Source organism: Hydra vulgaris, chromosome 03, assembly GCF_038396675.1.
Source record: "Hydra vulgaris chromosome 03, alternate assembly HydraT2T_AEP".
Taxonomy (NCBI): domain Eukaryota; kingdom Metazoa; phylum Cnidaria; class Hydrozoa; order Anthoathecata; family Hydridae; genus Hydra; species Hydra vulgaris.
The window spans coordinates 4,847,501-4,874,238 of record NC_088922.1 but is presented as its reverse complement, the minus strand read 5'-3'; the positions used below and the strand labels follow the sequence as shown (position 1 = coordinate 4,874,238).

The window sequence follows — 26,738 nt, the reverse complement described above, 5'->3', positions numbered from 1 at the left end:
ATATCTTTTGTTTCATAAAGGTCTTTTTCTGCCCTTTTTAGCAATGTATCATTTGATAGTATTGACAAAGTATTTTAAGCGATGTATCATTTGAGAGTATCGACTAGTATTGATGCATCATTTGATAGAATTTGATAGTATTTGATAGTATTTGATAGTATTTGATATTATTTGATAGTATTTGATAGTATTTGATAGTATTGATTAGTATGGATTAGTATTGACGATTTCCCTTATTAGAATGCAAAAACCATCTCAAGCTGAGTTTTTATTACTGAAAATGGTTTTTATTAATATGACTAAACTTAAAATTATTCTCTTGATTAAAATAATATTTAAAAAAAAACATTTTTAGTAATTTTTAACTAATAGTTGATTCATTCGATAAATTATTCTCCATTTTTGACTTTAAATCGTAAGGAAAACGAAAAAAATAATTATTCCAATATATATTTCACTCAAAACATTTTATGCAAGTTTATGGCAGTTAATTATGCTGTTATAATGCAATTGTCAATTATTTTATTGTTAAATAAATTATAACTATTATAACTAAAAGTATATTATTCGTAATTAGTTATAAATTATTACCGGTTAGTCTTCTTAATATGAATTTAATGAGCTGAGTATAACTTTTGTGAAATATTTCAAATTCTTCAGCTTAAATGAATTTAATTTGCCACGAATTTTTTCAAATTCTGTGAACCGTTTTTTTCATAGAATCTTTTGAATTCAATTTTTCATAATGAAATCTTTTTCAGGATCAACTAATAATTAAAAATAACTGAAAAAGTTTTTTTATTATTATTATTTTATTCAAAGAAATAATTTTAAGTTTAGTCATACTAATAAAAACCACTTTCAATAATAAAAACTCAGCTTGAGATGGTTTTTACATTCTAATAAGGGAATCAATCAGAGGCGTAGAAAGAATTTTTTGGTGTTTGAGATAGGTAACTTCCAGACATGGAGCAAACTCCAAACATTTATATGTTTATACTTATGTCAAATAATGAGGGTTTGCAAAAAATTGCGATGATTGGAAGCTGGGAACAAAAAAGCCCCAAAATTTTCGCCTCCCTGCACCCAAACGTGAGAGCAACAAGTTGATGAAGTATTTTTTGTACTATTCTTAACTAGACTTATATTCATCGATAAATTTTAGATTTCATTTTGAAATATTTTAGCGTTCAAAAATTATGACCATATAAAGTTTAAACCCCCCTCAATTTGAGGGGGTTGCAAATTTTATATGGTAATAATTTTTAAACGCTAATTGATAATACTATGAAACTTAAAATTTATCGATGAATATAAGTCTAGTTAAGAATAGTACAAAAAATACTTCATCAACTTGTTGCTCTCACGTTTGGGGCAGGGGGTCGAAATTTTTTCGGCTTTTTTGTTCCCAGCCTCCAATAATCGCAATTTTTTGCAAACCCTCATTATTTGGCATAAGTATAAACATATAAATGTTTGGAGTTTGCTCCATGTCTGGAAGTTACCTATCTTTAACACCAAAAAATTCTTTCTACGCCTCTGGAATCAATACTAATCAATACTATCAAATACTATCAAATGATGCCTCAATACCAGTCAATATTAGTCAATACTATCAAATGTCAATATTAGTCAATACTATCAATGCCAATATTAGTCATAATCAATAAATAAGTCATAATCAATAAATAAGTCAATAAATGCCAATATTAGTGAATACTATCAAATGATACATCGCTAAAAAGGGCAGAAAAAGACCATTATGAAACAACAGATGTTTGCTTATAGGGTTTAAAGTAAAAGTTTTATGAAGCATAATTAATTGCAAAAACGCAACAGATTTGTTAAACTATTTTCACTTAACTCTGTAAATTAAGTTAAAATGCGCAATAAATTTGTCAGATAGATTTTTTCTTCAAGAATATATCAGATATAAAATTATGTCAAAATATGTCCATAGAAAATATGTCTGACATATTTTATGTCAGCAGAAAATAATTCAGACATAAAATTATGTCAAAACATGTCGATAGAAAATATGTCAGACATATTTTATGTCAGCAGAAAATAATTCAGACATAAAATTATGTCAAAATATGTCGATAGAAAATATGTGAAACATATTTTATGTCGGCAGAAATTATGTCTCAGACATATTTGACAGATAACAACCCTGCGTACCACCTTAAACTTATAATGACATTACATATTATCCATTCAACAATGCTTATAGAGCATTTTACTTAAGCAGTTACTTACTAAATAGCAATAACACAGGCCTGCGACATATAAATTGTTTCAAATTTAATAAGTGGTTTTTATCGTATTTTCAACGCTGATTTCGGGGAAAATAGTGAAAAAATTCCGTAACGTACAGTTGTCTCACAAACTGCTTGTCTAGTTTTAGCTTTTTCGATATTTTATATAAATAGCTCAGTACTCTAGTAAGTTTAAATTTTGGTTTTTAAGATCTCCGCAAACTGTTATTTAGCCTAAAGTACAAGTTGTTTTATGGACAATAGCAACCAGAGGATGTATAAACTCACAAGATTGCTTCAACTACATTTGTGGTAACTATACCATTAAAAAGCGACAAAGAAACATTTTCAATTTTGTTGTAAAGGTATATTTTGCATATTTTGGTATAAAGTTAAGCGATCAAGATAAGTTTTGGGCTCCACACAAAGTTTGTTCAATATGTGTTATAGAACTGAGGCAATGGTTTCAAGGTAAAAAGCAGTCCTTACGTTATGGAATACCAATAGTTTGGAGTGAGTCCAAAAATCATTGTGATAACTGTTATTTTTGTTCTTGCAACGTACAAGGTTTTAATTTGAAAAACAAAAAGGATATTTCTTACCCTAACATTCAATCAGCCATTCGCCTTATTCTTCATGGACCTGGAGTTACAATACTCTCTCCTCCAGATTCTTTGAATGATATTTTAGATGATCACGAGACATTGCCTCAGCAAGGTGATAGTGAAGAAGACAGTGATTACTACAATCTTAGCACAACTGATCCCATTCCATTCTCACAATCTGAACTGAACAATTTAGTTAGAGACCAAGGTCTTCCAAAAGACTCGGCGGAAGTTTTAGGATCTTGATTGAAAGATAAAAATATGTTGGCTCCGGGTACATCCTTTTCTTGGTATCAATCATGGGAAAAAGAATTTGTATCTTTCTTCTCTCAAGAAGGTGACCTGGTATTTTGCAGTGATGTTCCTCAATCTATGACATGTTTTAAAATAGAATATGGTCCTGATGAGTGGAGACTTTTTATCGATTCATCAAAAAGAAGACTTAAAGCAGTACTTCTGCACTATGGCAATAAGTGCAGTATGCCAGTTGGACACTCGGTGCGCTCAAAAGAATGTTACGAAAACCTTGAACTGGTTTTAAATAAACTCAGCTACTTAAGCCACAAATGAACACTGTCAACAAAGTGGCTATACAAAGTTCCCTTACTTTCTCCGTGAATGGGACAGTCAAGACAGAAAGCAGCACACCATAAAAAAAGTTTGGCCCTTGAGAAAAACCTGAGAAGTAGGGGTTAAAAATATTGAGAGAAAAAGCCCTGTGGATCCCAAAAAGGTGTTACTTCCACGACTTCACATTAACTTTGGAGCTGATAAAACAATTCGTTAAGGCATTAAGCCAAAAGATTCCTTCCTTTAGTTTTGCCTCAAATATCTTTGTGGGCAGTTTCCTGCCACAAAGATATTTGAGGCAAAACTAAAGGAAGGAATCTTTGAAAACACTTATAAATAAAAATCAACCTCAAAAATGTTTACATTATTAATTAAATTCAAATGAAGAAAAATAATTTAAACGAATTTTTTAAAGGTTTTTTAAATGTTTACGTCTTTAAAACATTTCACGGATTCTACCATTTTAATCTCTTGATCAAAAAGAAGATGAAAGCTGTTAACTGTTCCAAGAATCAATTCTTGGAAACTTAAAAAACTATACTTAATAAAACTTGGTAAAAACATTATGAACAGATTTATGCGAGTTATTTTTTCTTATTCATAAAAAAATCTATAAAAACATAAATTTTATTCTTTTTTTTTTTTTTTTTTTATGTTCTTTTATCTTTACAATGTTGTGATACTATCATATAACTGATACAAATTTACAATGTTTATAAAATATATGATGGTAAGAGAAAAAATAAAATCTCACAACTTTATAGAATACAAAAAATATAACTGCATGGTATCATTATTATTAAAAGAACGCGGGAAACTTGCAGAAGACCAGATGGTCTTGTCATCAAGAAACCGCTTGTACTAGTAATATTTTTTGTATTTTTGTTTTTACATGTTTCTAGTTTCACAAAATATAATGGTAGTTCATTTTATATTGGATTCACATATAATAAAATGTAAGATAATAAACAATTGATAAATGCTAGATTTTGTACAAATGAATATATGATTAGGCATAAATAAAATTATTTTTTATTTATATATTTTTTATATTAATATTTGTTATTGAAATTTTTTGGGATTTTTGTTTCAACGTTAATTTAGGCTCTAGTTTCAGTATTAGTTTAGTGTAAGTTCATATAATTGTTTATATTTAAAACGAATTTTTTTAGTAAGATTTTCAAACAATTTAGCTTATCTAATTTTGCAATTATGGCATTTCTGGATATCAGTTTATTATAGAGATAGGGACCGCGATATGAAATTGTGAAACGCGATAGTTTTGTTTTTCTAAACGGTATATTAAAGTTTCCTACTTCTTGAGTGTCATATCTATTTCTATTGCTTTTAAAGAAATCATTTGAGAAATGTGATGGGACAAGCCCGAGTTTATATTTCAGCACAAACAATAAGTTTTGATAAATGTTTATACCATAGACGTTTAGTGCATTAAGGAGTTTAAACAAAGGTTCAGCATGAGTGAATTTGTCTTTTTTATAGACGATTCTAACAGCATGTTTTTGACGTCGATAAAGTGATTTCAAATTAGATTTATTGGTACTTGCCCATGCTATATTACCATATGTATAATAGGTCTGTATAAATGAGAAATAAAGATGTTTTAGACTTTCTTGGTATAACATTGGTCTAGCTTTGTATAGCACGCCAACGTTTTTGGTTATTTTAGTATTTAAATAGTCAATGTGTGCTTTCCATGAAATATTTTCGTCCATTAGTAAACCTAGAAATTTTGTTATTAATGTTCTTTCAATATTTTTGTTTTCTATTTTTAGCAATGGTAATATATTAGGTATTTTTTTTCTTTTTTGGTTGGGATGGAATAAAATGTAATTGGTTTTTTCTGTATTTAAAGATAATTTATTAGATTTTAGCCAGATATTAAGTTTTTCAAGTTCGATATTCGTTGTTTCAAAGAGTTCTTTAATAGATTGAGATGAATAAAATAAATTAGTATCATCTGCAAAAATTATTACATCAAGTTTGTTTAAGACTTTCGGAAGATCGTTAATGTATATTAAGAACAATAAGGGAGCTAGAATGGAACTTTGGGGAACGCCACATTTAATCTTAAGCAATTTTGAACAGATATTTTCATCAGTATTAACACATTGCTGTCTGTTTAGCAAAAAAATTTTAAACCAGAGTAATGCAACATTTTTTACGCCATATTTTTCAAATTTTTTGAGCAGGATAGCATGATCAACAGTATCGAATGCTTTCGATAAATCTATAAAGATTCCTAAAACAAATTCTTTATTAACAAATGAGTAGTTGATGCTATTTACAAGATCTACGATTGCATGTTCGGTTGCATGTTGCTTTTGAAAGCCGAATTGTTTTGTATTTAAGATGTTGTTGTTTGTTATATATTGGTATAATTTATTATAAATTATTTGTTCGAGGAGTTTTGAGAATACAGGAAGAATTGAGATTGGTCTATAATTGTTTAGTAAGTATGGTTCTCCAGTTTTATATATTGGTACAATTTTTGCAATTTTCAATTTCTCTAGAACGGTTACTGTTGTAATTGAAGATTTAAATATTTCGAAGAGGGGTTTTTTTATTATCGGAAAGATACTCATTACAATATTGCTACAAATTTCATCAATTCCTGGTGCTTTGTTGATTTTTAAAGAGTTTTTTGCATTTTCGAGTTCTTCATAGCTTAATCCATTGAAAGTTAGTTCGCTATTTAGATCAGCAAAATAATTTTCAAAGGAGTTATTTGCGTTTTGAATTTTAGACGCCAGATTAGGGCCAATATTTGCGAAGAAATTGTTGAATTGTTCGGCAATAGAGTTCTTATCGTTGTGTTCTATTTCATTTATAATAATTCTATCTGGTAAGCTGTAATACTTTTTTCCGATTATTTCTTTTATGATGCTCCATGTTTTTTTGGTATCTCCATTTGTTTCCTGAAGTAATTTAGAATATTAAACTTTTTTAGAATGTTTTCTGATTTTTTCGGAAAGATTTTTATATTGTTTATAAGTAGGTTTTCTTCATTTCTGTTTTTCAAATATTTAACATATAGTCTTTGTTTAGTTTTTGAAGATTTTTTGATTCCGCTGGTGATCCATGGACAGCTCAAATGTTTTACTTTTATTTCTTTTTCTTTGATTGGAAAATGGTTATTATAGAGTTTTAGAAAAATATCTGTGAAAGTATTATATGCAGAGTTTGTGTTCCCAAGGTTACATTCTTGATACACTTTAACCCAATCTACTGCCAATAGTGCGTCTTTAAAACATTTAATAGAATTTTTATTTATTTTTCTTTTATAAATTTTTTTTTTCGAGTTATTATTTATTTTTGTATCATGTTTTATTGTAAAGTAAATTGGAAAATGATCTGTTATATCAATTTTTATTATTCCTACTTTTAAAGAGGTATCTAGAAATGAGTTTGTTAGTATGTTATCTATAGCAGAAATAGTATTCGAGGTTACCCGTGTGGGTTTATTAATAATTGGTAAAATACAATGTTGAAACATGTTATCAAAAAATAATTTAGTGATCGGACACTCTTTTTATTTTAAACAATCTATGTTTAAGATTAAGTTCTTAAGATTAAGTCATCTAAAAACACGTATTTTAGACGTCGAAGTGAGGACGTCATTTAATGTTTTTGTTCTGATCATTCTAAAAACACGTCTTGTGGTCGTCTGCGAAACACGTCTTTAATCTGTCCAATAAAAATGTTTTTATTTCGTCCTAAAATGAAGTTATTTAGCGTCACAATTCAGCACCACTTCCGGACGTCCTAAAAATAGATAGTTTCGACCTCATATGGGTGTCGGCAAGCCCTCTAGTTAGATATGCGATTCTTCATCTTACTCAGATTATTTTTATAAGGTTTTGACAAAAACAAGTTCGCTTTAGGTGTTTTCATAGATCTTAGTATAACGCTCGACACTGTTGATCTTAGTATTTTAATTAAAAAATTTGAAAACTATGGAATCAAAAACAGTATAATTTAAAACATTATATTTCATTCGGCAATGAAAAAACTAACAATATGACTATCACTTACAGCATTCCTCAAGGATCTTTTTTTTTTTTTTTTTCAGTTTACCATTATTAATCGTAATATAACAATATAACAATATATAAACTTAGTGTCTGAAAGAAGATCAAAAAGATCTTGTCGCCAGAACCATATAAAACATATCAAACATGTATATATAATATAATAAAAATACAATTGATTTAATAATTATTAACAATGCAGAATAAACAAAGACTGAAAATAATTTCACAAATTATTCTAAGTGAATATAATTTTACATTTCAAAAATATTTATATATAAAGAATATAGTTTTTTAATTTAGTTTTAAAAACGGAAAACAAATTTGACGAATCAAAGTTAGGAACAAAATTTTGTTCCATAAATACGGTGCTCGATATTTTATGCAAAATTTATTAAACTTTGTTTGACAAAAGAGTTCAATTATAGCTTTATGGGTAAAAAGATCTTTAAAAATAAACAATGGTTGTTCACTTTTACAACGAAACATAAGACATAAAACTTTATAGAGTTCGTAAACGTTAAGTGCTTTAACGTTTTTAAATAAAATATTTGAATGAGAAAAACGATTTTCAAAACATATTAAACTCATTGCGTGTTTCTGCCGATGATTGAGATTTCGTAACTTACTTTTAGAGATACTTCCCCAAATAATATTTGCATAGTTTATATAGCTATGAATAAATGAGTAGTAGAGTTGATTTAAATTTTGTTTACTTCGTATCTAACCTTATATAGAATTCTAATACTTTTGGCCAATTTAGTAGATATAAAGTCTATATGATACTTCCATGTAATATTTTCATCAATTTAAATGCCTAAAAATGTTGCGACCGACTCCTTTTTTATTTCAATTTTATAAATAAAAGGTTTAGGTAAATTATTTGGTAAAAAACGCTTTTTTGCGAGGAAGTGGAAAAGAATTCATTTTGTTTTATCAATGTTTAAAGTTAACTTGTTGCACTTAAACCAGTTGGAGATGCGATAGAATTCTTTATTCATATTTGAAAAAAACTCATAAATGTCATTGTATGACAGGAATAAATTAGTATAGTCCGCAAACATGATACTCAGAAGATTAGAAGCTTTATTTAAATCATTTATATAGACTAAAAACAATAGTGGGCCTAAAATAAAATTTTGTGGAACACCACATTTTATGTCAAGGAATTTTTCATTTTGAAAATAATCTCCATAGAAAACAAATTTTTTCTATTTGTCAAGTAACTTTTATACCATTTTAGTAATTTGCCGTTAATTCCGTAAAATTTGAGTTTTTTAAGTAGAATTTTGTGATTAACCGTTACGGATGCTTTTGATAGGTCGCTGAAAATACCTAGTGTTTATTGTAATTTACCAAATGAATTGGAGATTTCACGAATGAAATGTGTAATGGCTTGTTCAATTGAACAATTTTTTTTAAAACCGAATTGATTTTTATATAGAAGGTTATTTAGATTAAGGCACTTGTATGTTCTATTGTATATGATTCTATTGTATAAGGTTTTGGAGAAGGTTAAAAGAACTGAGATAGAGCGATGATTACTAATATTTGTTTTTTTTTACGTCTTTGTAAATTGGAGTAACTTTAGCTATTCTTAATTGGTCGGGGAATACACCTTGCTGTATAGATGCCCTGAAGACTTTATTAAGAATACATTTAAAATCTACAAAGCCATCTATGACTATGTTGCCATTTATTTCGTCCGCACCCGTAGCTTTGTTTCTTTTGAGAGATTTGTAAGCTCTCTCAAACTCATCAAAAGATAAGTCAGAATATAAATTATCTATAAAAAGCAAATTATTTATTGGCTCTAGGAAATCAATAAAAGTTTTTTCCGTAATAGGAATCTTATTTGCCAAATATAAAATATTTATTAAACTTGTTTGCAATTTTGTTTAGTTTATATATATTTGTTTTATTTATCTTAATTACTTTAGGAAGAGAGTTTGAATTTGTTTTTGTTTTCCTGTTATTTCTTTCGACATTCTTCAGGTGTTTTTTGAGTTGTTTTTAAATTTACTAATTAAATTTGAAAAAATTTTTTTTTTTAGTTTTTTACGAATTTTTTCAAATAAATGTTGGTAATTTTTATATTTTTGTTTGTTTTTATTTGATTTTGTTTTTAGATATTTCATATATAGTTTCTGTTAGATTTTAGAGGATTTGGTAATCCAAACGTCGTTGAAGTTTTGGTTATTATAATATGGCGATTGATTGAAGACCTCCTGTCATAAATAATTCATAATAAAAATATTTTTACTTTTTTATCTCTACTATAAATTAAACAGTTCATATTGAAATCTCCAATTATAAAAGTATATTTTTTTCTTCGCTATCTTTTTGAATGATATTTTGCTGTAAAAAGAAACTAAGACTTTCAGACGCACCATTAGGTGGTCTATAACAGCAGCTTAATAGAATACTTTTTTTTATTCTTTAAAATTTCCATAGTTACGATTTCTTTATCACCGTCAGAAACGCACATATCATTCCTAATGTTATGTTCAATAGGGAACACATGTCTCCAACCACTATTTATTTTTTTTATTTGTCCCCGCTACATATATATATATATATATATATATATATATATATATATATATATATATATATATATATATATATATATATATAATATATATATATATATATATATATATATATATATATATATATATATATATGATATATATATATATATATATATATATATATATATATATATATATATATATATATAAATATATATATATATATATATGTATATATATATATATATATATATATATATATATATATATATATATATATATATATATATATATATATATATATATATGTAGGGGAGACCGGGGCTAGTTGGCCGCAGGGGTAAGTTGACGAACTGCGTTTATCTTTAGAGCCTTTCATCAGAAAGTGACAAAAATTACTCAGAAACTTCCTTATTGACCATTTCATCATTCACTGTAGTATTGTCAGGATTCGCGCATGCGCATGGGAGATATTGAGATTTATGCGTTTTTTGGACAAAAACGTAACTTTTAGAACATCGCTTCCTTTTTACTTTACAAAGAAAATATTTAGTCGTATGAAAAAAAAATATTGTAAAAGTTCCAGTCACAATTGGTTTACTATATTCAGTCAGTCTTTTTTTTCAAAGCTGCCGTTTTTCAGGATCTATAGACTGTTTATTAAAAAAAAAGCTTTCGGGGTAAGTTGACAAATTTTTCACGGGGTAAGTTGGCTCATAGCATTTACTATGGAAATAAGTATTTATTTTTATAAAATTATTTTTTTTTTTTTTTTTTTTTTTAAAATTATTAAAAATATATATTCTTACAAAAAAATTAAAAAAAAAATTTTTTTAGTTTTTTTTTCCACAGATAAAAGGTGGGTTACTGTTTGGCTTTTATACGGACTAATATTTGGTACCAGCTAAAAGTAATATTAAATTTTGGGATAAAATTGTTGCAAAAATTATTTTTAAAAAAATTTCTATTAATTTTGCACTTAATAGTGCATTAATAATCATTTTTATAGTTTGCGCCAACTTACCCCGTAGTAGGGTAAGTTGGCGCAAACTTTTTTTTTTTTTGAGGGTCCGGAAAGGCCCCAAGAATTTTTTTTTGTAAATGAATGCAAATTTTATAAGATACCCTAATCCATACTCTTTAAGAATACACTTTAATATTTTTAAAAAAATGTACTGTTAAGGCTACAGAGCTCATAGAGTAAAAACCGAGCCAACTAGCCCCGGTCTCCCCTATGTATATTTATAGTCTTCTTCGTTTAGCCAGCGCTTTCGCGCTCAAGTCTTATTGCGCTTGCCCACAAAAACTTTGGCCAGCGCATAAAAAGCGCATATATATATACTTATATACCTGTGTTTCTAAAAGAATAAATTTATATAAATAATTTTAGATAAATAAAAATACTTATTATTTTGGATCCAAAAATAAGTGTCATCATGAGACAAACCGAAAAAAGATTTTTTACTTTTGTGCCCACAAAACAGCAAGACTATTAAATATGCAAGTGATAAAAGAGAAAGTGTCCACTCTTTATTTAAATTGCAATGATTCAAAAATCCACTTGGTATATGTGGTAAATGTAGAAATAATATACGTAGAAAAAACTACTTGCCAGATTTATTGATAGACTGGATTAAAAACGTTGTTACACCTTTAACCAGAAATTCAACTATTTATCACTATAAAATCTGCAAACTAACCATTCTACGCGGAAGAACCCGACCGAGAAGAAGTAGCAAGTTTTCCAAGTCGCCTGCACCCCATGAAAAAATAAGTGAATCTTGTCTTTCAAACATTGGAAAGGGAAAGAAGCACAAATGTGGAAATAAAATGTTAGCTATAAAAATATTAGAAAAACTTCAAACCTCAGCTAAAGCTAATGATCAGATTGCTTCTAAAGTTATCTCAGAAAAACTGTACAAACAAGGATCAAAGATAACTAAACTTGCTACAGGTGCAAAACCTCTGCAATTATTAGTAGGACCCTTAAAAAATAAACCTAGACAGATCACTTTGATTGATTTATTAAGGATTTAATCAAAACTTACGTTGTCCTACCGGAAACTGATACAACTAGCAATAGAACTTAGGTGAGAACAATTTTTTGAAGTATTTCTTACTCTTTTTAAACATAATAGTTAACCTTAATCTAAAAAAAAATTATTTTAAATAGATATGTTTTTTTAATTTTTTTTATTTTTGTTATTTAGGTGCTCCAAGAAGATTTAACGGTCTTGTCACAGAGCACCGCGAAAATGCATTCCAGGAAGTTCACGCCTCCTTGCTTACTGTGACGCGAAAATATGTCCAGAGCTCGTTTCAAACCTAGATCTCCTGCTTCTAAAGCAAGCGCTCTAACCATCTAACCACTGCCCCAAGGCCTCACACATTGATGGAGAAAGAGGCTTTCTTAAGGTAAATAAATTCATTCTAAATGCGTTAATAAGAATTATGATTCAGTCAAAACAAAAAAAATGGTACAAAATTTTGTAAAAATAAAAAAATTCTTATTTTTAGATCTTTTGAACCTACTGTTGGATTGTGAGAGCGAAGGTTTAGAACTTGAGAAAAACAATCATGAAGACAAAACTACAATGAGTACATATGAAGAACCTCAGAATTCAAAATATAAAGAAGGTTCTGTAAAAGATTCTTTTTTACTAGCTTTAGTTCCGAATGTTCCTGAAAGTCACTACAATGTTTCTATATTAATGAACTGTCTCAATTTAGATAAAATAAAGCACTCATTTGTAGCTGATCTTAAGCTTTGTCAAATAATGTGTGGGTTTTCTCCAATTACAATTGCTACACAACCTTGCCATATATGCAAATAGAAACGAATGCAACCATTTAAAGAAGAAAAGCTTAGAACTTTTGGTTCTTTACAGGAACAATACACAAAATTTTTTTAATCTGGTGCAATAAAACGCAAAGCTTAAGAATTTTGCAACGTTATTAATTCTCTATTGATACACGCAGAAACCAGCGACCTCTCAGTGGCCGATTATCTTTTTCCGTTACACTTATTGAAGGGAGCTGTTAATTATATAGAGAAATGTGGCGGTGAAAACAAAATTGCTAAAGTATCAATCATTTTAAACATTTCGAAAGAGGTCCAGAATAATGCCTTTAATGGCAACGCCTCCTTCCCAGAAGGGCTTAGAATTTTAAACAATTTGGTTAAGTTTTGTTTTGGACAAAAACTTCATCATGATTTTCAAACACATATTAAAAACTTTGAAAATTGCTACAGAACACTGGTTAAAGATTATGGAGTAACTGTTTCATTGAAAATCAATTTTATTTTAAAACATTGAGACGGTTTTGTGCAGTAAGAGGACGTAGATTAGGGTGCTACTCTGAACAAGCTGTTGAAGCAGTTCATTGCAGCTTTGTTGATGAATCTTGGAATAGATTCAAAGTTTCCAAAAGTAACAGCTCCTTTTCTAAACATTTATAGAAAGCTGTTTTCAGTTTTAACGGTAAAAATCTTGTAAATATTGCAAATGCTCGTGAAAATATATTAATGTTTTAACTTTACTTAATTATAACTTTTTTATGCTAATGTCACAAAAGTATGTTTAGTTTGCTAATAAACAGAATCTTAATAATAAAAAACATTAGTTAATGTGTTTGTATATACATGTAATGTGCATGGATTTGTATTTTACAAATGACATATTCATGTCATTCATATCCAAATGATATATTATATTTATGACTCATTTCTACACCTTAAATGGCTAAAACTTTTGAACAATTGATAAATTTGAAATAAAAATTTATTAAAAGAAAAAAATAAATCCATGAATTTAGGAAAAAAAACCGGAATTTGGCCCTTTCGGCCCCTAAAACGTTAATATTTTGCTAAAAGGAATTTTATGATTTCGGTGACATATCAAAGCTTAATCTACTCATTGTAACGAATCCAACGATGTATGACAATGACTGGGATCGCAAAAATGATCGCAAAATGATCGCAAAATGATCGCAAAATGATCGCAAAATGATCGCAAAATGATCGCAAAAATGATCGCAAAACTAAAAAGTGGTTGGAGGCATGTGTGAGGGTGGTTCTAAAAACAACTTTTTTTGAAAATGTCTGTTGGAACCCCCTAAATGTGTTCTATGTAAAAAAATAATTCTACATTTAAATTTTTAAAGAAAAATTTTTTTTTACCCTTAAACTTGCCTAAAATCCTTATTGAAGAAATTGAAATAATAAGAGACTCCGTTATTAAATTCCTAGGTGTTTATCTCGATGAGAACAGCATATTATTAATGTATGCGCTGAAGTCTATAAAAATATTTGAATTTTACACAAAAATGTGCTTATCAGGTTATCTCAATAAGAAAAACTTAAGACAACTTTATTTCTCATTTATTCTCTGCTACATAAATTATGCTAATATTGGCTGGGGAAGTACTGAAAAAAGTAACTTATATTGTCTTTATCGCTGTTAGAAACAAGCAATTTGCATAATTAACTTTGCTGATTGTTATTTTATTATTTTATTGAAATGAATATTTTAAATATATTTGAACTCAACGTTTTGAAAATTTTATGCTTTGTTTATATGTAGAAAAATAGTAATTCTCCCCCCCCCCCCCTTCCCCCTTCAGTCTTTAAAGATCTATTCAGTATAAAACTCAGCAACAGATACACTCTTATAAAAAAACATTTTTTAAACGAGCCTTTTTGTCAAACAAATTTTAATTAATTTTGTCTTGCCTATCGTGCACTGCACCTTCGGAATAAACATGTTTTACCAAATTTTGATTTTCATTGACCGAATTCTTTTTATCTTTTTAAAAACAAAATAAAAAATTTAATTCTTTGCCTCGATAACATGTTACAGTATTATTAATTAATATATCTATTATTTAACTTTATTTTGGATTTTTATTATTTTTCTCTTAAGTTTTGTTGTTTACAACCGTTTATATTGTTTTTACATTTATATATGTTGCTTATTTTGTTTACAATTTTGCTTATGTAAAAAATTCTATATATATATTTTTTTCTTTATTGCAACGTATACTTTGCAAGGTATTTGTTAATTTATTTGTTTATTTTTTTTTTTAAGGTTCCGATGATAAGATCTTAATTTGTATATATGTAACAAAAAAACAGGTATACTTTTTTTTTTGCGTGTTTTTAATAGAAAAATGTTGCTAAATTTAATGAAAAGGTTGAGAATGTTTCAAATGTGTATACTTAATGAAAGTGTATGCGCTTATGCAAAAGTGTATATTTTTATTTTACTCTTATAAATTTATGTTGTTAAATTTACTAAAAATTAAGCGAAAGAGTAGTTGCTACTGCTGCATGGGATGCAAATAAAAAAAAATTGACATCATTTAAGGCACTTCAAAGTTTGAAAGCGTGATATCGTAATCGATAAAACACAATTAAGGAAAATAGATGTGACGTAGTGAACAGAAACTTTCGGCTTCGGCCAAAACTGTAACCGAAATTTCTGCTTCAACATTTTTTTTTTTCCAGTTACGGCCGAAATTTCGGTTCAAACCACAATCGAAATGAACCAAAACTTTTAGAACATTTTTTTTAAGTTTAGAGTGGGATCATGACGATTTTCTAATTGTAATCGTTTGTTAGTAAATCAATTTTCAATTATAACAATTGTAGAAATTTTAATTGAAATCACGTTACATAATAGTTTCAAGTTACTATTCTCAAATCATTCATAAAATGATTTAACATTTTGGTGAAGCAACCAAAATCAATAATTTCATCATTAGTTTCTCAGTGCTAAATTTTACATTGGAAAATAAACGATATAAAAGCTGTTTGTGGAATCATTTTACCGAATCAGCCAGTGATCCCAAATACGCAACTTGCAATATCTGCGATTTGAAAATATCTCATGGAGCACACAATCCAAAACTTCAATCACTTAGCAGACTTTCATTATACTTATGAAGTCGACACCCACAGCTTTCTCTAAAAATTTCCTAACTGAAAAAGCAATACTCACAACTAACGGTAGTCCGGAAAATATACCAACTTTAGATCAACCTGAGTCTATTGCAATTAAAAAAAGAACGATACCCTTATTTGACATCAGATCATAACGGCAGAGGACTGAAATGTTGCAATGTACAATGTCTGGCTGGGTTGACAATATCTCGAAAGTTGATTCAAACTCCGAAGAAGGTCTGAAGTTTCATAGATCTATATTAGAAAACAACATTAAAAGCAAAATTTAGGTTTGGCAAAAGTAGCAAAGAGATTCCTTACACCTCCACCAACATTTAACAAAGTTGAAAGGTTGTTTTCAACTGTTGGAGATATTCTTTCAAATGAAAGAAACAGACTTTTGTCAGAAAACATGAAATAAAATGTATTTTGCAGGGAAAATATTTCATTTTTCAACTTTAATTATTGAAATGTCTCGACATATTATAGTTTTTATCAATTATGTTACATGGTGATTGCTTAGATAAATGTAAAATAGTTTTTTTTTGCTTTAACTCGGTGATCATAAAAGGTTCAGGGATTTTTAACATTCTTTCTCAAACTTCGGCCGAAATTTCGGTTTTGGCTGCGGCTTTACTGAACCAAAATTTCTGTACTTTCGGTTTTGGCTTAAATTTCGGTTTTAGTCGATCACTAATGATAATAAACTGTTTAGTTGACAATCAATATAATTACAATAATAACATTGCCATTATTCTACGTGAGATTTTATGACATGACAGTAACAATTTAATACAAAATTTTCATAAGTGAATAAAAATCTAATACAACAATTTTTTACTGGGTAGTAAAAATCTTTTATTTTTGAAAAACATAGTAGTAAAAATTTCATACAACACCAGATTTAAAATATCTCTATTATATTGTTTGGTTTGATTTCATTCAATTTAAGCTGGCATCAAAATAAATTAATTTCGTTAATTTATTTTGATTTTCCATTAATTTGTTTTATTTATGAAATAAAATTAATTTCATTAATTTTATTTCATTAATTCTGAATAAATGTTAAATTATTTTTCGATTATTTTTAAAATATCTAATAAATTAATGAAGAGTTTAAATTAATGAATAAATATATACAATCATGTTATATATATATCAATATATAATGATGAATTAATGAAGAACTAATTGAAAATTAAATGTTATGGTCATAAAATAAATGATTTAGCGTGATGAAAGGGAGACAAAATACCAAGTTTTGATCATAAAGTGACAATTTTTTATCAGGGCCGTCGCGAAGCGGTCTCTCATGGGGGTTGTTGTATGTGTTTTTTGCCAACTAGAGAGACAAAAAAAATACAACTATGCTTTAAAACTTGCCAACTAAAATGCTAAATGTACAAATGTGCCAGCTCAAATTTGGTATTACAAATGTATATATATATATATAAATATATATATATATATATATATATATATATATATATATATATATATATATATATATATATATATATTTGTAATACCAAAAACTAAACGTATATCAGCTCATTATTTTAACTAGAAAGAGTTTAGATTTTAAAGTGAAAAGTAGAACATCAAGTTTTTTATACACACATATGTTTATATTTACTTCATAAAAAAACAAGTCCAAGATATAGTTATCTAACTAAAGATGATTAAATAATAGTTTGCAACTAATTTTTTTTAATGAGGTTCAACATGTCTTTCTTTCTAGAATTATTGGACATTAATTCTCTGCTAGCAACTTGACCTTGAATGTAAGTATTTCTTTTGGCCTGACCAAAGACGTGGCAAGCACTTCCAGATGTCATTTTTACACATCTTTCAACAGATTGTGTATGGGAAGGCCGCATTGTTACTTTCATTGGAGTGTTAATAAATTCTTTAACTGCTTCAGTTGATAAATGACATGTTAGAGGTGGTTCAGTAATATCACTCCAGTCTATAAGTTCAGACAAACAGGTTGCTTCCATAATGATGGCAAGAGTCTTTCGAATCCTAAAAGATCTCCAAATTGAAGTGCCTCATTTCTTGCTCCTCTTATTTTAACTATTTTATCAACTGCTTCTTTTCGCTCATCTTCAATTTGACTACAGAGCATACTTTGCAAAACTGATTCAGGGTGAGCATACCATGCTGATCGTTTGAAAGTGGGTAAAACAATGTCAATTACCTCCTGAGTTTGATTTGTTAGTAATTGCATATGTTTAAGTAAGTTTATTGGTCCTTCTACCCAGCACGAATTTACTTTAATGCTAAACCAGTTGGGAATATAGACACCTACTATGTACTGAACAATCATTTTCAACCTATTTAAAAGGTCACCTGTTAACCCATGTTTGGATACCCAGATTCTGCAAAACCTTAAAGCAGTAGTTAGCCATCTACTATGACAAACAGGACCAATTTCTAGTAATGCAAGTCTCTTAGGCAGAACTCCAGTTTTAATAGATGTCACAATTTGGTACGCATAGCTCGGATCAGTGCTTAGATCTTTGATAATGTCAGGACTAACGTAGATAAGTGGAGAGTTTTCACACACTTTTAAAAATTCTGGGTTAATTTCAAGGTTGGTAGCATCATTCAACATCTTACCCAGCGGTCCTGACCAATGATTGCTGGCTTTATTAGGACCATCAAGAAACTTAATAAGACTTCTTAACCCTAGTTCCCCAGTGTGCAGATCACATACAATCCATACAAGTTTTTTATTAAGTTTTTTTCAACCCATTGTATTACTCCTCCTGCCCATCTAGTATTTAAATTAGTACTATCACAACCTATAGCTTCCAATGTCAAATGTAAACATCTTCCTTTAAGCCATTTGATTAAATGATCAGCAATTATTTCTGCAGGTTTTTTTAAATCTGACTCTTCAGGAACAAAATGGAATAGATAATTTCCACCAGGTTCACTGCACACAGTATAATGTTCTTCTTTTATTAAACCTGGAAATTTTCTGCCTTCAACATCAAAGAAAATTTTAGTGTCATCTTTTCTACCATCAAAAAAAATACAACTCAAACCATTATTGTTAATTTCATTTTGGAGTTTTAAGGTCAACTCTTTTCCAATTTTTTCTTGAGCTCGCTTAACTTTGTTGTGGTCAATATTTAAGGAAGTGTTTCCTTTAGTGATAATTTTAGCATCAATAAGGGCAGCAGTTGCTATTTCTGCAGTTTCTCTTAAACCTGTATGATGCCTTAAGCTTGCTAATGCTATATTTTTTATATTCATTGTGTTATATAATACACTTTTTTCTTTCACTTTTTTTATTTTTGAAATATGAATTTTTATTTTATCATTTGTATCTTCACAGACTTTGTCCGAGTCACTCTTGGGGAAAAAAAAATCATTTTCTTGATTAAGAATCTCCTGGTCTATTTTTTATTTTTTTATTTGTGAAACCTGATTTTCTATTGACAATCGTTTATTTTTTTTATTTTGTTTTCGAGTTTCAATATGATCTGGCATTGATCATATTGCTATTTGAAGGATAGCTTTGGTTCCAACTTTTTCTCTTTGATATCTAACAAAGTACAACTCAAGGAGAGGAATTTTTTTTTCTTTTTTACAAGTACATACAATGTGAGCTTTTCTGTCACAGTTTTTTTCACAATTATTCTCTAAGCAAAAAAGTATTTTACAATTGCATGTAAACAAATCAAAAAGTTTATCAAGTTTTTCCATAAATATATTTCTAATTGGTGAGGATACATTGCCATTACTAACTTTAACAGCCAATAACCACAAATCTTTTACTTTACATTTGATTCTTCTTTCAGAATTAATAACTGGATTTATAAATTGAGAATTAGCTTTTTTCCACTGTAACAAAATTCCTGGAATAATATCTTTTACAAGCTGATCTACACTATAGTTTCTGTAATTTTTTTCACTAATCTCCCTTAAATATAGGCCATACTTGAGAATATCTCTGGAAGTTAGGAGTTCTGATGGAAGAAACTCTGAACACTTTCCAATCAAATTACTAAGTTGACAAGCTGATTTACTTCTGGTTTTGGTGGTATAAGACATTTATATATAATTTTTTTTTAAAAAGATTCACAATATTGTTTATGCTCTAAAAATACTTTACTTCATCTACAAATAAAAAATAAGACGGAGGCGTTTTAATAATACAGTAATACTTTTTAAAAACATTGAGCCATCTTTCTGTAAAACAAATTAATTTTATTTATATAAACTTTTATTATATAAATAAATATATACATAAAAATTTTTTTTGAAATAAAAGTTTATATATATATATATATATATATATATATATATATATATATATATATATATATATACAAGTTTTTAAAAGGTATTAAAATTTAATAACAAACAAAAAATCTACAATTTATAATGCTTTATAAATAAAATGTAAGACACACAGTTCATCATTCCTACATAATCTAAAAATAATATAAATATTGCAAAAAGGAGAGTGTGTATTTAAAATATAATTGTTGTTTACACGTTGTTTGTTAAACTAAATTTTGAAATGCACGATTTTGCAAACAAAGTTAAATCTTAGTTTACTTCATGGTTTGGTAAATAAATGCGATCTTCTTCGGAGATTACGGCAAACTTCAGTTTCAAGAATAAAAACTAAGTCCAATAAAATTATAGTTTAAGGGTGAAAAAAAGTAGCTTAAAAGATTTTTTTTTCCAAATAAAAAATAATTTCATGTTTTGCATACTGATTTACAAAAAAAAAATACTAGCTATCATCAAATTTCAAAAAAAAGTGAAAATCGACACACCTTAATAACACAGATGAAACACAGTGTAAAATAAAAAAAATTTTGTTGAGTGATTTTCTACTAATTTATATATATATATATATATATATATATATATATATATATATATATATATATATATATATATATATATATATATATATATATATATATATATATATATATATATATATATAAATTAGTAAAAACACTTATCTAACTTTTATCTTCAAGAAGATAAGTAAGATAAGTGTTTTGATTAAATTATTATTGCTCTGTTCTTTAAGAACATTGAGCACTCTATTTGTAGAATACACTGACATAATTTATATATATATATATATATATATATATATATATATATATATATATATATATATATATATATATGTGTGTGTGTATATATATATATGTGTGTATATATATATGTATATATATATATATATATATATACACATATATATAAATATAAATATATATATATATATATATAAATTTGTATTTATATATATATATATATATATATATATATATATATATATATATATATATATATATATATATATATATATAAATTTTGTCAGTGTATTCTACAAATAGAGTGCTCAATGTTCTTAAAGAACAGAGCAATAATAATTTAATGAAAACACTTATCTAACTTATCTTCTAGAAGATAAAAAAATTAGATAAGTGTTTTTACTAATTTATATATATATATATATATATATATATATATATATATATATATATATATATATATATATATATATATATATATATATATATATATATATATATATATATATATATATATATATATATATATATATATATATATATATATATATATATATATATATATATATATATATATATATATATATATATATATATATATATATATATATATATATATATATATATATATATATATATATATATATATATATATATATATATATATATATATATATATATATATATATATATATATATATATATATATATATATATATATATATATATATATATATATATATATATATATATATATATATATATATATATATATATATATATATATATATATATATATATATATATAAGTAGCAATAAAATCATCTTTTTAATAATCAATGCTAAAAGCTTTTTTTAAAAAACTAATTTAATAAAATAATAACGCTGATTTAACCATTAACGTTTTACAATTACATAATAATAACATAAACAGTTGGTAAAAATTTTGCATGCACCAAAAGTAGGCTTTTGTTGTTTTCGAATTGTTTTCCGTTGCGCGTAAAGCTTGGTTTCCAATGGTTGTAGAAATGTCGTACAACAGTTGTACAACAATAATGCTTTATAATGGAAACATTTTCTTGCGTAAGTTGCACAACTTAACGTCGGTTGTACAACAAAATTTAGGTTGTACAACTGCGGTTGCGAGTTTTGCGAAAAATCTATCTCTGCAACAGTTTTTTGTTTTTTCTGCAATTTGCGCAGTTTATGTTCATTGGAAACCACGCGATAACTGTTGTACAACAATAAAGTTTTTAAAGTATCGCCATTTTTTACGAAAATATGGCGACACATGTATCAGAAAAAGTCATCTCTAAAGCAAATTTTATGAACGAAGTTCAAAAATATCCTGTTTTGTATGACAAGTTTGATAAGGAATTTAAAGACAAATTCAAAAAGAAAAATGCATGGGAAGAAGTTGGTCGTCTTTCAAACCTAACTGCTAATCAAGCAGAAGAAAAATATAAAAGCATTCGAAGTAGTTATGGAAGGTGGTTAAAAGCAAAAAAAAATATCCCATCAGGTTCTGGAAGTAATTCAGTACCACCTCAGTTTCTCCATCTTGATTGGCTAAATACCTTTATTGAACATCGTGAAACAACCTCTAATATTTGTTTACCTTCTGATTCCAAACTAGAAGGAATAAATTTGGAGGAAAATGTAGACATGGTATGCGAGCAACTTGAAATTATTCATTGTCCACTAAATGAACTAAATACTAATTTACCTGAAGATGTGATTGAAGAAAAAGATTGTATAAATTCTTGTCTGCGAGTAGATTCAAGTGATAAAGTTAGGAAAAAAAGAAAAAAATTAGATTCCGATGACTTACTTGATAAAACATTAGTAAAAACATTAGAAAAAATTAATTCCAATATGACAAATTCAAATGAAGTAGATCAAGATGAAGATTTTTTATTTATGATTTCATTAATTCCACAACTAAAAAGATTAAACAACTATTCCGAAGCCTTGGCTAAAGTTCAAATACAAGCATTTCTGCTCAAGTTGGAGTTTCCAGATAAAGGTGAACCAGTCTACTCTGTTTAACCCATCGATGCATTGATTTTCTGTTGCAATATGAATAACTTTACTTTAAAAGTAAATGAACTTTTGTAGTAGCTTTAGTAACTGTTGATTAAATATTTGAAAAGATTATTATAGTATTTTTATTATTTTGTTTAACATAACTATTTGATAAACTTTACATTTTGATTAAAATTAGCTATAAAGTAACTCTCAAAAAATCATTTAAAAAGACATGATCTAGTTTAATATTTTGTTTAATCTATTAATGTGAAAAACTACAAGTTTTTAATAAAATCAAGGAGGTATAGTGCATATTTTTTTAGCAAATAATTAACTTGAATTGTTATTCAAGGAGATTGGAGAAAAGAGGTACAATATCAAATTAAAACAACAAAATTTTGGGAAAACAAGTTCAAAATGTAATAAGTAAATTAGATATATTTTTAATATATCATATCGTTAAAAGAAAGTTTATTGATTACATATACTCTAGTTATTTTACTGAATTGTGGCCGCATGATTGAACATAGTCCATTTGCCACGAAAGACTTCCTTGACATGAATTAAAATAATCTGTAAAAGTATTTCTTATTACTATTGCATTAAAAACAGATCGATTACTTTTTGATTTGGAGAAATTAAGTAAACATCCTTGATCTTTTAATTCTTTTCTCCAATCTCCTTGGATAACAATTCCTGAGTTGCTTTCACTATCTACAAAACCAGTAGGAACATAATGTGCTCCATCTGTTAGACGCAAATAGTTGTGAAGACAGACAGTAGCCTTTATTATATTTTCCACTTTCGATGGTTTAGCTTTAATTGGAGATCTGTAAATTCTCCACCTGGCAGCCAGAATTCCAAAACTATTTTCAATTGTTCTACGACATCTAGATAAGCGATAATTATAAATTCTTTGTTGGACTGTAAGGTTTTTACCTGGGTATGGTTTCATTAACCATGGCTTAAGTGCAAATATATCATCTCCAACAAGGACTGGTGGAACTTTAGGATCGAATTTAGACACTTCTGGTAAATTAAAATCACCCATATTAAATGCCCTACCAAATGTGCTTGCATTTAAAATAGAAGCATCATTATCCCTTCCATAACCCCCAATGTCAACCATTGTAAAACAATATTTAGCATCACAGATGGCTAATAAAATCATGCTGTAAAATCCTTTATAATTATAAAAAGAAGAACCAGATTTTACAGGAGCCTCAATACGTACGTGCTTTCCATCAATAGCTCCTATACATTGTGGAAAGTTCCAATTCTGATTAAATTCTTTAATAATATTTTGCCATTCTTGTATGTCGTTAGGGGCTCTTAGAAATATTTTTTTAAGAACTTCCCATACAGCACAACAGGTTTCTTCAATTATATTACATACTGTAGCTCTGCCAACACGAAAATAAAACGACTGAGTTTGTTGTGATTCTCCTGTAGCTAGGTATCGAAGTGTAATTATTAATCTCTGCGATGGGCATATAGACTCTCTTCTGGGACAGTACTTTTTTGTTATTGAAGGTCCGATTAATGACAAAAGGTGTTCAAATCTGTCAGGAGACATTCTTAAGTATCGAAAAAAAAATTCTCTATCAAATAGCACCATTTCTTGCACCAACGAACTAAATGCACCTTGCTGTACGCGTTTTTTAAATAGTTCTCTGACCCAGAACTGATGTTTTCTTTTTTTTGAGTTTTTTTGACGTTTTAAAATTAAAAGTATAACAAAAAGTCGATAATTTAGAATAGCACTTTTTTTAATAACCGCCATATTTTCATTTATTCTATGTTTTTTTTTTTTTAATTTAACTTAATTAAATGCAATGGAAACATCACGTTGCACAACAAATTAACGCACAACAAATTAAACGAAAGTTGCACGATTGTTGTGCGACATTTCTACAACTATTGGAAACCAAGCTTAAGCATAAATAACTTTCCAGGTCCGCAGTTTAAACAATTTTCACAACCTACTTTTGGTGCATGCTAAAAATCGCCAACCTATATTTTCATGTTAAAAATTTATCAAGGCAGCTGCATACTGTTACAGAAGTATTTAATATTATTATTACTATTTATTACTATTTTTATTATTATAACAGTATTTAATATTATTATTACTATTTATTACTATTATTATTACTATTTATTTTTATTTAATTTTTTATTACTTATTATTATTATCATTATTATTATGCTATATTTATACCATCATAGGTCTTTACGCGTCATCAGTTTATAACTGTTTGTAAATGTCCCGCACGATTGTATATATACAGTTATTATTTAAGTGAAAATATATTGATTTGATTTGATTTGATTTGAAGAAAAGTGGAAGAAAAGATTCTTTTGCACTATATAAATTTAGTAGCTATAATAAATAAGGTAATAAAAAAAAAATAACCAGAGAAATAACCTTAAAAAAAATGTAATGACGTAAAAAATTGACTCGACAAAACGGCGAATATATCTTCAAACATGAGGGCGTGAAGTTTTTAAAAGCAACTCACCTAACCAATTTGCTACGTAATGCAATTTTATTTAGATCTTTTGATTATTATTTTTGTTATTTCTATAGTTAATTTATAGCTGATTATCGTTATAAGTAAATAATATAAATTGTTTTGAAATTATTTTACTTTTGTTTAATTAATTTTGATTTAAAATCTTTAAGTTCATATATGTAATGAAATGATTTATTTCAAAATTAAGTGAATCTATATAAACTTATTAATAAGTAAATTTATATTTGTTAATAACTACATTACTGAATCCTCTGCCATCCCTTCTGCCACCAGGAGGTTTGTATTTAAAATAAGGCAGGTCTTTACCTCCATTCTGGGCCCATATGCGGAAGGCCCTTTTTGATTTAGGCCCAGGGTGGCTTTCACACCAAACCAAAAAATCACTCCTAGACAAGCCTATATTAAAAAAAAAAAATTAAATGATAAACTAAAAAAATTAAATGATAAATAAAAAAAATAAAAAATAGTGTTTATTTAGTAAAAAACCATTTAAAAAAACAAATTTACAACATCAAGATTTATCTACCAAGTTCCTCCCTTTTGCATCTCTTACCTCCTTTAGTGTCTCTGTAATAGAAAGTGAGAAATACCTTTTATATTGTCTCTTCAAGACAACTTGCACAGCATCAAGACAAGCAGAAGTAATTTTTTTTACCTGGTTATCAATGAAGCTTATACGAGTTTTAGTGGTTAGCAATGGAGCATAAAATGATTTTTAAATGTTAGGGGCAAGAGTACTCCCAAAAAAATATGTTCTTCTGCAAAACTGAGCAGCTGGATTAGATTTACAATTTGTAATTATTAGCAAAACTTTTTTCACTAACTGAATACCAGAAACATGATCAAAAGTTGCATCCTTAGCTAAAACATAAAACTTTTTCATCCAAGACTCAGTAAGGAGTTTTCCAAACAATGCAAGCACGCACATTTCTTTTATGGCAGTTTTATTACAAAATGCCCCTTTTAAAATTGCTAGCAAACTTTTACATTTTAATGTTCCAACAGTGAGGAAATCTTTAAACTTACTATAATGCTTCATAAAAATAAAACAAGTATGAAAACGAATATGAAGCCAATTTCCACGATATCTAGGAATAATACTTTGTAGATCACCTTTGATGTCTATAAACCTCATTTTGTT

The 26,738-nt window shown here is 27.4% G+C and overlaps 1 protein-coding gene and 1 long non-coding RNA gene across 9 annotated transcripts in view; both read left to right on the top strand.

Moving 5' to 3' along the window:
• The window catches only part of LOC136077885 (uncharacterized), a 155,416-nt gene that overhangs the window by 121,760 nt on the left and 6,918 nt on the right, over nt 1–26,738 (top strand). For all 8 annotated transcript variants that reach the window (XR_010637348.1, XR_010637342.1, XR_010637345.1 and 5 more), the window contains one exon: nt 15,104–15,150. This is a non-coding gene — a long non-coding RNA (uncharacterized LOC136077885). The remainder of the gene's footprint in view (nt 1–15,103; nt 15,151–26,738) is intronic.
• LOC136077633 (uncharacterized) lies at nt 21,939–23,143 on the top strand. Its single transcript, XM_065791891.1, has one exon. It carries the CDS (start codon nt 22,314–22,316, stop codon nt 23,079–23,081), a length of 768 nt encoding a protein of 255 aa, XP_065647963.1. The 5' UTR covers nt 21,939–22,313; the 3' UTR covers nt 23,082–23,143.